Below are 12,366 nucleotides of genomic sequence, written 5' to 3'. Positions count from 1 at the left end.
AAAGTAAGCGAGTAAATTAAAAAGATACCAACGGCAATGGAAAGGCACCAAAAATACAAGTACAATGAGTGATCATTTATCACAGAAATCCTATGTATAAGATATACATAGGATTTCTATGCACAATGGTGCCAGTCTGCTGTGTAAATATTTTCACTTTTTTAAATGCTTTATTTTCCCACAGTTAATTGTAACAAGCCATTGGTGAAATGTGGTTAGATATTATATGAAAAAGTACAAGGTTGGTCGGGTGGTTTTAAAAATGGTTAGTTTTAGTAGGCGATATTTAAGCCTGCTTTATCTTACGAAAACGAATGCTCATCAGGGACAACACAGAGAGACATATAAGTTCTGGTTAAAAACTTAAATAAACAAGGAAAAACAAAGAAAGGACACTCACAAACATGGTTGATATTTCGATGGCGAAGCAGTCACCATCAAAATGAAGTTCTGGGGGAGGGGGGGGAGTGGAGAGACGATGCTGGGAAGGGATGAGAGAGGTAAGGGACGAAGGTTGACGGGATGGAATCTTTGCAGCTCCTGGATACTTTTAGTGGCTAATATTAAGCCTAGGAGTTTTGAAAGATTGAAGGAGAAAAGGCGGTTTGGGCAATCTCCTGTGTTCTAATCTCTATGCTAATTGAATATTCAGGAATCACCGAAACAGAGAAGCAGCTGTCACATGATTGCCAATGGGAAGCAGCGGGAGTAGGGATGAGATAATTAAGGAAAGCAGGAGCTTTAGTGGAGTAGGATTTTGGAGTCGGAGAGGTGGCAGGCTGAAATAGATGGCAGAATTAGCAGCGTAGGCTATTACTTAGTGCAGAAATGGGTGGAGAAGAGATAGTGGGGAATCCAGGTGGCCTCGTAGATTTGGAAATGTCAATCAAGTTGGACAGGATTTTCAACAAGACAGAATGACAATGAGGGATTAGAAGTGATATATATATGGGTATGTGGTTAGTCTGAAAAGTTTCCAGCCTATTAAATAAACAAGACTTTCTTAAAATTCATTTTTCATCATAGTCTCATTTTAAGTCATGGCACTTTTCAATGCTAACATTTTTAACCCTTCCAAATAGCAGTAGACTTCTTTCTCCCCAAAACTGACATTTATTTATGATATAACCCTCTCGTCTGATGAAAATCTCTGTCCTCCAAGCAAAACTTCAAAGTTAGGAAACAGCGAAAAGTTACTCGGAGCCACATCTGGTGATTACAGTAAGTGTTCAACCGATTCAAAGTTCAATTCTTGAATTTCAGCCATAGCAACCACCAAAGTGTCAGCATATGCCTTGTCCTGATAGAAAAGCTCTTTCTTCTTCTTCAAATGTGGTTGTTTTTTTGCAATGCCTGCATTCAGTTCATAAAGTGACGAAGTGTTGTACTCTTCCGTTATTGAGTTACCTTTTTGAAGATGATCTATGAACATAATTCTGTGACTAATCCAATAAACAGTCGTCATTAGCTTCCCGGCCTCTGACACCATCGTCACCTTTTTTGGGGAAGTTTTACCCTGCACAGCCCGCTGTTTTGGTTGTTCTTTTATCTCCGGAGTGTAGCAGTAAATCCAAGTTTCATCTACAGTTATGAATGGATACAGAAAATCTGACTCGCTTCGTTTAACCTGCTCCAACATGGCCTTTCAATCATCACGTCTGATAATCTTTAGAACCTCCCGGGCTTAATATTGCATACTAAAATTAACCAAAAGCCACCATCCCTTTACCTCCTTACCCTTTCAACCCCCCTTATTCTCTCTGCTCCTTTTACAAGAATGGCATTTGGAGAATGACAGTTTGACTGTCATAACATCAATAATATTCATGAGTGTTCTTTCTTTCAAAAGTTTATATTCAATTGTCTTTATCAAATTAAAACTAATATAAGTTTTTTAAACTAGGCATTGCAGCATACACCAAGCAGTAAACAAAAAAAATTGCTTTTCATTGCATTAAATTATCACTGCCACACATGTTTAAAATCATTGGAACCCATATGAAATTGAAGCAAAATGAACATTCAATTTTAAGAAGAACATAAACAGAATAAAATCTTATTAGATTATGCATTTTCTAGACCTTGTATGCAGATGCAGCCTTAAGCACAGACAATTATGAGCATTGTAAGCCCTCCTAAGAATATTTTAAGATAGAACATTTTAAGTAACTCTATCAAGTACATGCACAGCAAATAAAAAACATTTACAAAACATGTGTATTAAAAATGCTTAATGATCAGATGTCAAACACATACAATGGATTTAAACCTACAAGATGGCACAATTGCCATTTTTACTTTTACGTTCATGCATATAAAAAATTCAAGGAGTTTTGCAAATGGATTTCAATAATTTTGAAAAACGGATAGCTTCCATCACTTGCTTTAATGAGTTTTCAAAATACAACTCTAAATTTCACAAAGATGTATTGACTTGATTGATTGGAATAAAGTTTAGAAAGATCTTGTCAATTTCTTATTCATTGGTTAAGTGCATTTATGACACTTAAATAAATGATTTTAAGGAAATGACTTCAACCAGCAGTCAATGACCAGAATGAAATTTAAATGCCAAGAAGAAATCTTTACCCAGAGTTTCTTTTACCATTAATCTTTATCATTCATTCTATCAAATCTTTACCATTAATTTCTCAAATTCATTATTCTGATATTTACAAACAGATGACACATTTCAATGGAAACAGTTTGATAAAAAAAATAATCATTTGGAAAAAATAAACATACCTGGCGAAAAATCAGTACTGCTGCATCCACAATTCCAGTATATACATGCTGTCCACTGACTTGAAATGCTAGTCTGGCTCTAATTGTGTCAAGTGGGTAGGTAAGAGCCACAGCAGTAACTCCTGCCCCAGAGCCAGCTAGAAACTTTGCTATATGTGAATTTTCCCCAAGAGCGGATGTAAGTGTCTGAAAAATGGATTAAAATGTTATTCTTGATAATAGGTAATTTCTTTTTCTTCTAACTTCCTTTATTTTCTAATTTCATCAGGGATGATTTCTAGTGCATTATTACAATGGACAGCAAGATGGAGTAATTCTCAGCAAAAACATGAAGTACTATGAACATAATTTTTTCCAGGAATAACTCTTTGAGTTATTCCTTGAAGTGACTTGAAATAGTGGTTGCTGCCTCAGAGCAAAAGAATACTGAAGTTTTGGAAATAATTTAACAACACTTATCATATATTTTAAATGTCATTCATTGACAATTTCCAATTTATTGTTCATCATTTCAAACAGTTTAAATGTTACATGTCCAATACTAATCACCTCAAAATAACCTTCCAGCGTATCTTTTAAAACATATATTCCTGGAGTTGGAACAGCTAAATTGCATGCTTTGAATGGGTTATCATATGGCATTTTTTTGTAAATCATCTTCCTCATGCATTGGTCTTTTGCCTTTTTTTCAATTCTGGCAACTTGTATTTGATGAAATGTATCAACACAAACACTGTATATACCACAAACTCCTACAAGAAACATACATGTTTTGGCCAAAGTTCACGAAACTTGTAATATTCAATTTTAGTACCCCAGTGTTTATTCTAAAAACTTACAAATGTTCAATTTCTGAAATAGGAAGGATTTTCATCTCACACATTTATCTGCGCTTGAATTAAGCCTCCTTTTCAAATAATTGAGCATTTCATTCATTTCACATTTCTCTTAAAATCAATAGGAAAAAGTCACAAGCTAAGAGATCTGCTCACAAAAACACACCCACCCTAGAGTTCCTTTAGATGGAAAACCTTGGCCTCGGGCTATCTTCCAAATTTCTTGGCATTAATTTAAATTCCCAATTTCATTGGGGTTCTCATATAGACAGTTTTCTGAAGACAACTCTTTGTGTTTTCTTTTTCGCACTATGTGTTACACTGTTTATGCAATGTGTTCTCCTCATAATCTATTATCACCTTTTTTACCATTATAATGTACCTGATATAATATTGTTTTGGGGTTCTTCCCCTCATGCACTTTCTGTGTTTAAACAGCAAAAGAAAATATTACCCTTCATTGAGAATGCTGGGCATGATGTTTTAAGTCTTCCCCTTCGATCAAGGAAGATCAATATGTTGCCTCTTCCATTCATTTATATTCCTACTGCAATTGCGTTTGTATAAAAGAGTATAACATTTTTTTCTAGAAATGCCGATTTGCATAAGTATAACACTCGTAAAGTTAATAACTTGAGTTAATAATTTTAATTTAATAATAAAATTTAATTTAATAATAAAAAGTTAATAATTTTACACTTCATATTTCTTGTGTATGTACTAACTGTTCTTATCTTCATTATATGGGCCTCATTTTGCACAATAACCTGCTAGCTGAATTTCAATTCTCAATAATTTCTACATCCCTAAAGTGTAAGCTGAAATGCCTCAAGCTGAAAAGAATGTTCTACAGCACCAGTGAATACCTTTCTTGTAGCTAATATTGTTCATTCCTATTTAGCGTATCCTATAATTAACATAAAATTTTTCCTTAACACTCGCTGGTTCTTGGACAAATAAACAATTATTACAACAGCAACAAAAATTGTTCCAACATTGTTAGATTTTACACTGGTTACCAGTACTTTTGACCGAAGAACTTCACTGGCTCTTTTCAACTTTTCTCCCAATCCTTGTTTCCTATTGGCAATTGATTGATAGGAACGAGGGCATGGTTCAAACAGGCATTTCCCTTGTTCCTCTTTTCCTGGAGGACAAAATAATAATTTCTTGGTGTAAGTCTACACTTATATCATTAGTGTGTCATATGACTGATATTTATCCACTATCACAATATCTCCAATTCTTTCACCATTGATTAATGCACGCTCCATAAAAGTTTACTATTTAGTACTAAGCATTACGATTTAGATCCAAATGACTAAATAAAGTCCTGATTTAACTAAAAATGTAGCTTCTCAATGCCGAGTCGGGTGAAATTGAATTTATCAAAGATTTGGTGTCCTCAATTCTCTTAAAGGGGGGCGAAGGAGTGAGGATACTATAATGCCATTCGGGTTTAATATTTTAAATTATTATTTTGTCCTCCAGAAAAGTAGAGTGCTGGCACATGGCAGCAAACAATTAAGTTTAAGCCTACAGCCTGAACTGTCACCTACTTTATTAAATTAAATAAATCCAATATTTTATTAAAGGTCTAATATAATAACAATATCACAAAACAAAGCATATTGAGATTATTATGGGAATAGAATACTGAACTTATCAATACTATCCATCTTTGTGTAATATAAATAGGTGTGGCAGATTTTAGAAATGTTTGATATAAGAGTACATCAGGCAGAAATGTTAGTATCTAATTCAACCGTTCCACGATTCAGTTCGTTACTGGACGGATGATAGGAATGGTCAGTGTTAACTAGTTGAGTTGGTCATGGTTTTCCATTATTACATTTCAAAGTGAAAATGGGGGTTACGGGGTAGCCAGAGGAGTAAAGGGATAGCCACTAAGTAGTCAAGGGGTTGATAACGCCAAATGTCTAAAATGTACCCTATTCAGTTATTAGAAAATCAAGAAGAATTTTACATGAATGTTTTTCACAGGATCAATCATAAGAAACGAAGAGAAGAATAATCAGAAATATTCTTAAGTGACGTGATCCTGAGCAACACTGAAACGTCTTCATTGAATACAGCAAAGAAACTTCCTTTTCTTGGTGTGCCATTCACAGACTTAAAAATTAAAGAAATCACTACCTTTCTGTAGAATTCGAATGCGGTGAACTGTGTGGCTGCATAAGGAAAAATTCTAACCATTTGAGCACCGTTCCCTTTATACAAAGCCAACCACGATTCATTCTTGATTATTCTTCTAAATGATGATAGGACACCTATAACATAATTTACTTTTAAAATAACTTCATTTAATATAAAAACAAGACAATCCTTTACAGAGGGAAATTTTGGCACCTCACCTAAATTTTCATAAAATTTATTATGAGCTTGTAACAATATCTTTATTCTATCTAGAGGCGCAACAGTTGTTTTAGAGCACATCCCAGCCACTCCTATAGAAGGAAATCATTTAAATGGGTCAGCAAGTACTCATAACGTAATCTATTGAAAAAAGTCATATACAAGAAAAAAACAGTTTATTACAAGCCGAAAGGGCTAGCACGCCTAAGACAAAGCATTGCGATCATACCTCCAGCCAGCAATGACTTCAACACCGCTATAAATGTCTCCTGCTTGACGTCTACTTGACTCATTTTGTATGTTGACTACATTTACTGTAACCTTAAGCTTTCAATGGAAAAACCAGCATAGATGATTGACGAAAACGGAGAACTAGCACTGATTCAAACATGTAAACATTAGAAATATTAACACTTGACCATGTACACTTAGGAACATAAACTTCCATTCACTTGGCATACAATCTTCACATACGTGTACACGATGAGCTCTTGCTAAGTCTACGATCAATCGATCTCCATGAGAGCGATAGAATAATCGATTTTACTCGATTGTCCATAATTGACTGACATCATTCACACTATCGATACTTTAAGCACAGTTAAAGCCAACTGTCACAGGTGTTGGGTGTTGCAAATTCTTGGACGATCGTGGAAAGTAGAATATATTCACGCAACTTAGAGTAAAATAATGGAATTATTCTTACATGCAAATAAATATATTTAACATTAGCTTGTTAACTTATCAATCGTGATAACAATTTTGAACGATTCGGGTATTTCCGGCGAACGTACTGCCAACGTCACCATGTGATCTCTTCTGGCGGGCCAATGAAAAAAATCAGGAAAAGGAAGTGTGAGAAATTGCAATAAGTATAATTCGACTTCTTGAAGATTGGTTAGGTTATCTTCCTCTCAGTATTTTGTGTTGTTTAACGATGATTGGATTTTCAGTAGAAGATTCCTGAAACGCCTATTTGAATAAAAATGGATGCTTGTTACATTTTGCTGATGTTGTGTTTTCAAAATGCGCTCTCAATGGGAAATGGCATTAAAGACTTCTATACTCATACCGTGAAGGATATTAGAGGCGAAGAGGTCTCCCTCGAAAAATATCGTGGAAAGGTATTTAATTACATATAATCCACAGCCTTGAGTTGTTGATGGCAGTGTAACCGTTTAAATGAAACTTGTTATGCATGGAGTTTGACGTGCCGTTAGCTATTCATTCGGCACTTGTTATCTTTGTTGCGCAACGTTTTTACAATCCAAATACTCTTGGTGCCCTAGTAAATTCATTTGAAGGAGCGAGCGCATATGTTGTTTCACACTGGGATCTGACAAACGGCTGATCAGTGCCTCAACGACAAACTTGTGGCTTGTCGTTATGCCACTGATGGTTTTCTAAATAATAATTTCCTGATCACTAACTTATGTCAGTTGACGAAGATGATAAGTTCTGACGTTTTATGTAATTTGCGAATTGTTTTGTTATCCATAGATTTCCTTGGTCGTGAACGTAGCGAGTGAATGTGGTTACACTGATTCCCATTATAAAGCTCTGAAAAGACTTCAAGATATTTTAAGCTTCAATGGGAAGTTCAATATTCTTGCATTTCCCTGCAATCAGTTTGGAGGACAAGAACCATCAGAAAACGATCAAATTGAAGAATTCGCTGTAAACGAATATGGAGTGGAGTTCCCAATCTTTGCTAAAATAGATGTGCTTGGAGAGAATGCTGACCTAGCATTCAAAAGCTTAATAGGTTTGTAAGCACATTATGTAGCAATAGTATATTCATTTGCTACACATGGTAAACAGAGGCACACGTGTAAATGCAGGCAATCAATGGAAAATTAACGTTAAAACAGAAGAAAGTATAAAATGCACAGCGATACAAATTTTAAATGTGCTTAATGTTGTTATTCAGAAATAATATAAAGTCGTACACTGACGAATTTTATAGCATATCAGCGTGCCTAATGCTGCATGAACAATTATGAGGGGTATTAATGTTTGGTGTTATAGTCATTTTTCGTCAACTATCACATTTTGTCTTGGAATCACCAAGTAGCATGCATTGCTAAATGTGAGCCAAGTGTCCAAACAATTTGCCCCTCACAACTCAAACCTTATAGACAACTGTCTGTACTAGTTCTGAAATTAAATGGAAAATTGTTTGAGACATTTTACATTTTGTTGTAATAGTTTGGAAATATTTATAAGTAATATTATAAAACCATGTCTAGGATCATATGGACCTTGTACATTTTAACTTCAACTCAGCCAACTAATCTTAATATTCATGAGGATTAATTCACATTTTTTCGCAGAGTTAGTGTTGAATTGACATTTTTGCAGGTTAATCAGCTAAGGGGAAAGAAATTGAGGACAAATGCATCCTAAACTACAGTAGTCTAGAGATCTAGTAAAGATCTTAACTAGATATGGAACAATTGCCCTATGCCATAATATTTGGGATTTGGCCAAGTATTACAACCCAGGTCAATCATATCACTCAATAACTTCTTGGCTAAGTAGTGTTATGCTTCTTCTAAAAAATAATCATATTCAATAAGTAAAATGTGAAGTTTCATTTAAATTATATTGGATCCAATACTGAACAAAAATGGTAAAATATTGGGCAAATGGATTTTGTGTATCTTGGAAGAAGATTTAATGTTGGATTAGAATGAAGTCAAAATGCATGAATGACAGCAGGAAGGATTTTTGTAGTACAGTCAAAATGTTATAACAAGATGCAAGGGACTAAAAATAACTACTTATACTAGCCATTACTTGTTTTATGTACTGTTATTGCTTTTCTCTTTCTGACATATGCATGCCCTCAAATATATACCTAAGAGGAGGTGATAAAAACATTAGAGTAAGTTGAAATAGAAATTCATTGCATGGTCGCTGTGAATTTTAATGGTTTTAAAATGCTGTACATTTTTCCTACCAGGAATGTGGCTTATCTACCACTGTTTATTCATTTGCCATAAAAGATTTTCCAGCTATACCTGCAAGAATTTCAGCTACAGTGATTTCGTAACAATGGCGTGATGTCAATTATTGTCATGATTTCCAACAAACTCTTCTTTGCAGTAGCGAAGGATGTGCTTGTAATAAATGCGTTTAATTGCACCTATAATGATTGTTTTGAATGTATACAAAATGATTGTAGAAGGCAGAAATAATATCAGTTCATCAAAGTTTACTCCTCACCACCACATTGCGTAGAAGTGAAACCTTGTTATGCCAGACCAGGAATAAACTAAATGCAGTGGATATGGAATCCTTTAGCAATTCATAGGCCAACAATAGGAGAGATAGGGTGAAGAATCGGGTGGCCATGAAAAAGTGAAAAGGGTGCACCATTTATAGACATTTATAAAAGAAGAGTTCTATGCTAGTTTAGTCTTCTGAAAGAATGAATAATTTGAATCACCAAAGTGATAGATGAGAGAATAGTTTTTAGAGGAAGGGTTAGAATGAAAAAGCCATGGATGAATGAGGTTGAAGAGGCTAGAATAGATATTCCAGTTTTCAGGAACAGAGGGGCGTGCATATTATGAATGTGGCAGATGCGAAAAAAATATAAATGGGCAAGACAATAACTTTCCCTTATTACATTTAAGTTTTAGGCTTTTCTTGACTGACGAAAAATTACATGATGCATCAATGTATGTATGTAATTGGCCAAGTGTGTGATGAAGTGATATGATAAATGTACTGATGAACTGAATAGGATCAGTTGATACCCACTTACTTGAGACTATTGCCTTGGAGCTGCATTTTAAGTTTGAAAAGCTTCACTAAATAATATTAATTTTATCACAAATTAATCATGAATCCAAAGTTACCACTAATGCAGCTTTGTAATATCACAGTTAAATTTGATTACAACATGTCCTGATTTTCCCCATACGTAATTGATACACGACATATTGAGATCGTAAGAGCTCACTTAGGATTTATTTATAGATTATCTTTAGAAAAATATTGATATGATTACTCATCTCTATTCAGTAGACATAATGACTTGCACAGAGGCTCAAAATCAGTTCCATAATGTAATACAGTGTTATAAATTCAACTAAGTTCCTTGTAGATTTTAGTACTACTTGCAGTTGTATTATAAGGTTGATTTCATTGCATTAATTCTTTGGATAAACAAGAATGGCTCGTAACAATAATTAATAATTTCTAGACTGGATGGGTATGGCAATGCTCACTTTTGATATTTCCTACTGTCTTCTAAGGAATGTTAGTTATATGCTACATGTCAGCCCCTTGGTGGAAGCAAATTATCTCTCTCATCCTTTGTTCCAGGGGTCATGGGTTTCATTCCTGCTTAGTTTGATTTCCCTTCACCTTGGGCTTGAGTGTTAGTGACAGTGAAACATCTACCCTGTAACTGTTATATTGGGAGGCCTGAATAGAAATAGATGACATGTCATTGTTCCCATACTCAACTCTTAAGTCCATATACCCAAATACAAAATTGAAATAATGCAACAAATTGGGGTTTATAAACTCAATTGTGCCGACTGCAACGCAATCTATGTTGGACAGACAGGGAGAACATTCGATATTAGGATCAAAGAACATTGTTCATGTTTCACAAAGAAAGACAACAGATCCCAATTTGCCAAACACCTCTTAGATAAAATTCACAGCAGACATTCTTCTCAATGTAATGAAATGACGCAGATTGAATGCTTTGGAGGAGTTGGAAATTTGGCAATCCCTTCAGTCTGAGAGGTTTGAGGTGGTCAATGAAACATACCTCTCCCATTCCCCCCTCCTAAAATTCTTAAAAGACTCCAATATCTTTCTGCACCCACCCCACCAAGGCATTGATGATCATTGGCCATCCCTTAATAAAGGTCGAACCATTGTAGACAAACCCCCCCCCCCAATTAAATGTAGAACACGATGTGTTTGTTTTTTCCGTCACTATTTCTAAGAATGGAGGAGTGTTACATTTTTCTTCATTTAATTAGTATAAACTTTCACAAATTTGAGCCAGTAACCTTCCAATGCATATCCTCCCCCTCCCCTAGACCACTAATAGGTTGCTGCACCTTAATATAACTTACCCCCTTCTCCTCTACTCCCCTCATGGAGCCAGACTATGTAAGTTGAAAAAATGTTGATGTATGCTACCTGATGATGATGCCCAGCATTGAAACCATGGTTGTGAAATATTAAATCTTTATTATGGAAGTGTAAAGTTTCTTTTTTACCCTCATAAGAGAATAGGTGTTGAAGATAGTGTGAAGGCAAGTAGGAGTAAGGAAGAGCTGAAGAATGAAATAGTGTAGTAAAACAAAAGTATTTAATACAACCCACTAAGTCATTATTGTTTTTGTTATGTATTCTATGAATGAAGGTAGGCTTTGGATGGTCCCTAATAACTTAATTCTTCTTGGTACATATCATGGTAACTTGTTTGTCCTACCCTATTATGATACTTAAAAGCATATTGTCATTAGAGACTACCCAAAAACTACCTATAACAGGTCATAAGATAAAAACCTCAACATGCTGTATTAACTATTTCTGATTACAGTTTTGTCTCACATTATCACTTCACATTTTGCTTTTCATACTTATTATTGGCTCCTATTTTTTCCTCATTTAGTCTAATATGAAGAACTTTATGACATTTTATGTCAAAGTTAGACTAATCACTTTTCACAAAATGGTGGTATAAGAAATGACATTTTACCACTATTTAGAAACTGACATTTTGCTAATACCAGTGGGTCTTGATTTAGCACACATTAAACGATTCCATTTCCTGACTAGTATTTTATATTTCACTAGCTGGAAGCATTACTTTTTGGCTGGATCTTCGTTACAATTTATCTCACTGAAATCACCAATGCTAATACAAAGTTCAATGCCAAATTTTCCTTTCAGCTCAGTCAAAGTTGCAGCCAGATTGGAATTTTTATAAGTACCTTGTGGGTAGTGATGGTCTAGTTTTGGATGCTTGGGACACCAAAACCAGCGTTGAAGATGTATTTCCTCAAATAGAAAGAGCTGTGAGAATGGCAGAAAGTGCTGGTATAGATCACATTGAAGAGGATCCCCATTTTTCCAAAGAAGACTTGTGATGATACTCATAGACTGTTTAATAATTAGAATTAGAATCAAGTAACAAAGTGAAGTGAATACAGAATTGGTGTTTTTTATGTTATAACATTTATAAGCGACTGCTACTGTTCCAAAATGTTTTATTCTCTTATTTTCACTAGTTTTTCTTCCATATATCTGCATTTGATAAGAAGTTTATTAGCTAAGCATTAAGTGCATAATAAAATACATACATGATTAAAACTATGCAACATTTTTGTATCTTCTATAAAAATGGATAATCAAGGGAAAATAAACTTAA

General features: G+C 34.6%; 2 protein-coding genes across 4 annotated transcripts in view; one reads left to right on the top strand and one right to left on the bottom strand.

The window, feature by feature from the left end:
* The window catches only part of LOC139685744 (solute carrier family 25 member 16-like), a 31,539-nt gene extending 25,100 nt beyond the window's left edge, over positions 1-6,439 (bottom strand). The window contains exons 1-4 of the mRNA XM_071582810.1: positions 6,187-6,439; positions 5,957-6,049; positions 5,739-5,872; positions 2,746-2,931 (exon numbers count right to left, since the gene is read on the bottom strand). Of these exons, the coding sequence (XP_071438911.1) occupies positions 2,746-2,931; positions 5,739-5,872; positions 5,957-6,049; positions 6,187-6,250 (477 nt within the window). The 5' untranslated portion in view covers positions 6,251-6,439. The remainder of the gene's footprint in view (positions 1-2,745; positions 2,932-5,738; positions 5,873-5,956; positions 6,050-6,186) is intronic.
* Positions 6,440-6,599: 160 nt separating this feature from the next.
* LOC139685743 (glutathione peroxidase 7-like) lies at positions 6,600-12,366 on the top strand. Of its 3 annotated transcripts, XM_071582808.1 has the most exons (4): positions 6,600-6,812; positions 6,911-7,081; positions 7,458-7,722; positions 11,889-12,366. In XM_071582808.1, the coding sequence occupies exons 2-4, from the start codon at positions 6,944-6,946 to the stop codon at positions 12,083-12,085; spliced, it is 600 nt and encodes a 199-aa protein (XP_071438909.1). In that variant the 5' UTR covers positions 6,600-6,812; positions 6,911-6,943; the 3' UTR covers positions 12,086-12,366. The 3 variants fall into 3 exon arrangements, with proteins under 3 accessions (XP_071438909.1, XP_071438908.1, XP_071438910.1); XM_071582807.1 differs by lacking the exon at positions 6,600-6,812 and having other exon boundaries at positions 6,819-7,081; XM_071582809.1 differs by lacking the exons at positions 6,600-6,812; positions 6,911-7,081 and adding an exon at positions 7,220-7,355.

The sequence above is a fragment of the Hetaerina americana genome, unplaced genomic scaffold (genome assembly GCF_022747635.1).
Source record: "Hetaerina americana unplaced genomic scaffold, ioHetAmer1.1.p SCAF_12, whole genome shotgun sequence".
Lineage (NCBI taxonomy): Eukaryota > Metazoa > Arthropoda > Insecta > Odonata > Calopterygidae > Hetaerina > Hetaerina americana.
The sequence above is the reverse complement of the archived record's forward strand: the minus strand, read 5'-3'. Positions and strand labels throughout refer to the sequence as shown.

Coding starts and splice junctions, on each gene's coding strand:
- LOC139685743 (XM_071582808.1), top strand. CDS start 6,944: ATGGATGCTTGTTACATTTTGCTGATGTTGTGTTTTCAAAATGCGCTC. Junction 7,082..7,457: donor TCGAAAAATATCGTGGAAAG/GTATTTAATTAC, acceptor TGTTATCCATAG/ATTTCCTTGGTCGTGAACGT. Junction 7,723..11,888: donor AGCATTCAAAAGCTTAATAG/GTTTGTAAGCAC, acceptor TTTTCCTTTCAG/CTCAGTCAAAGTTGCAGCCA.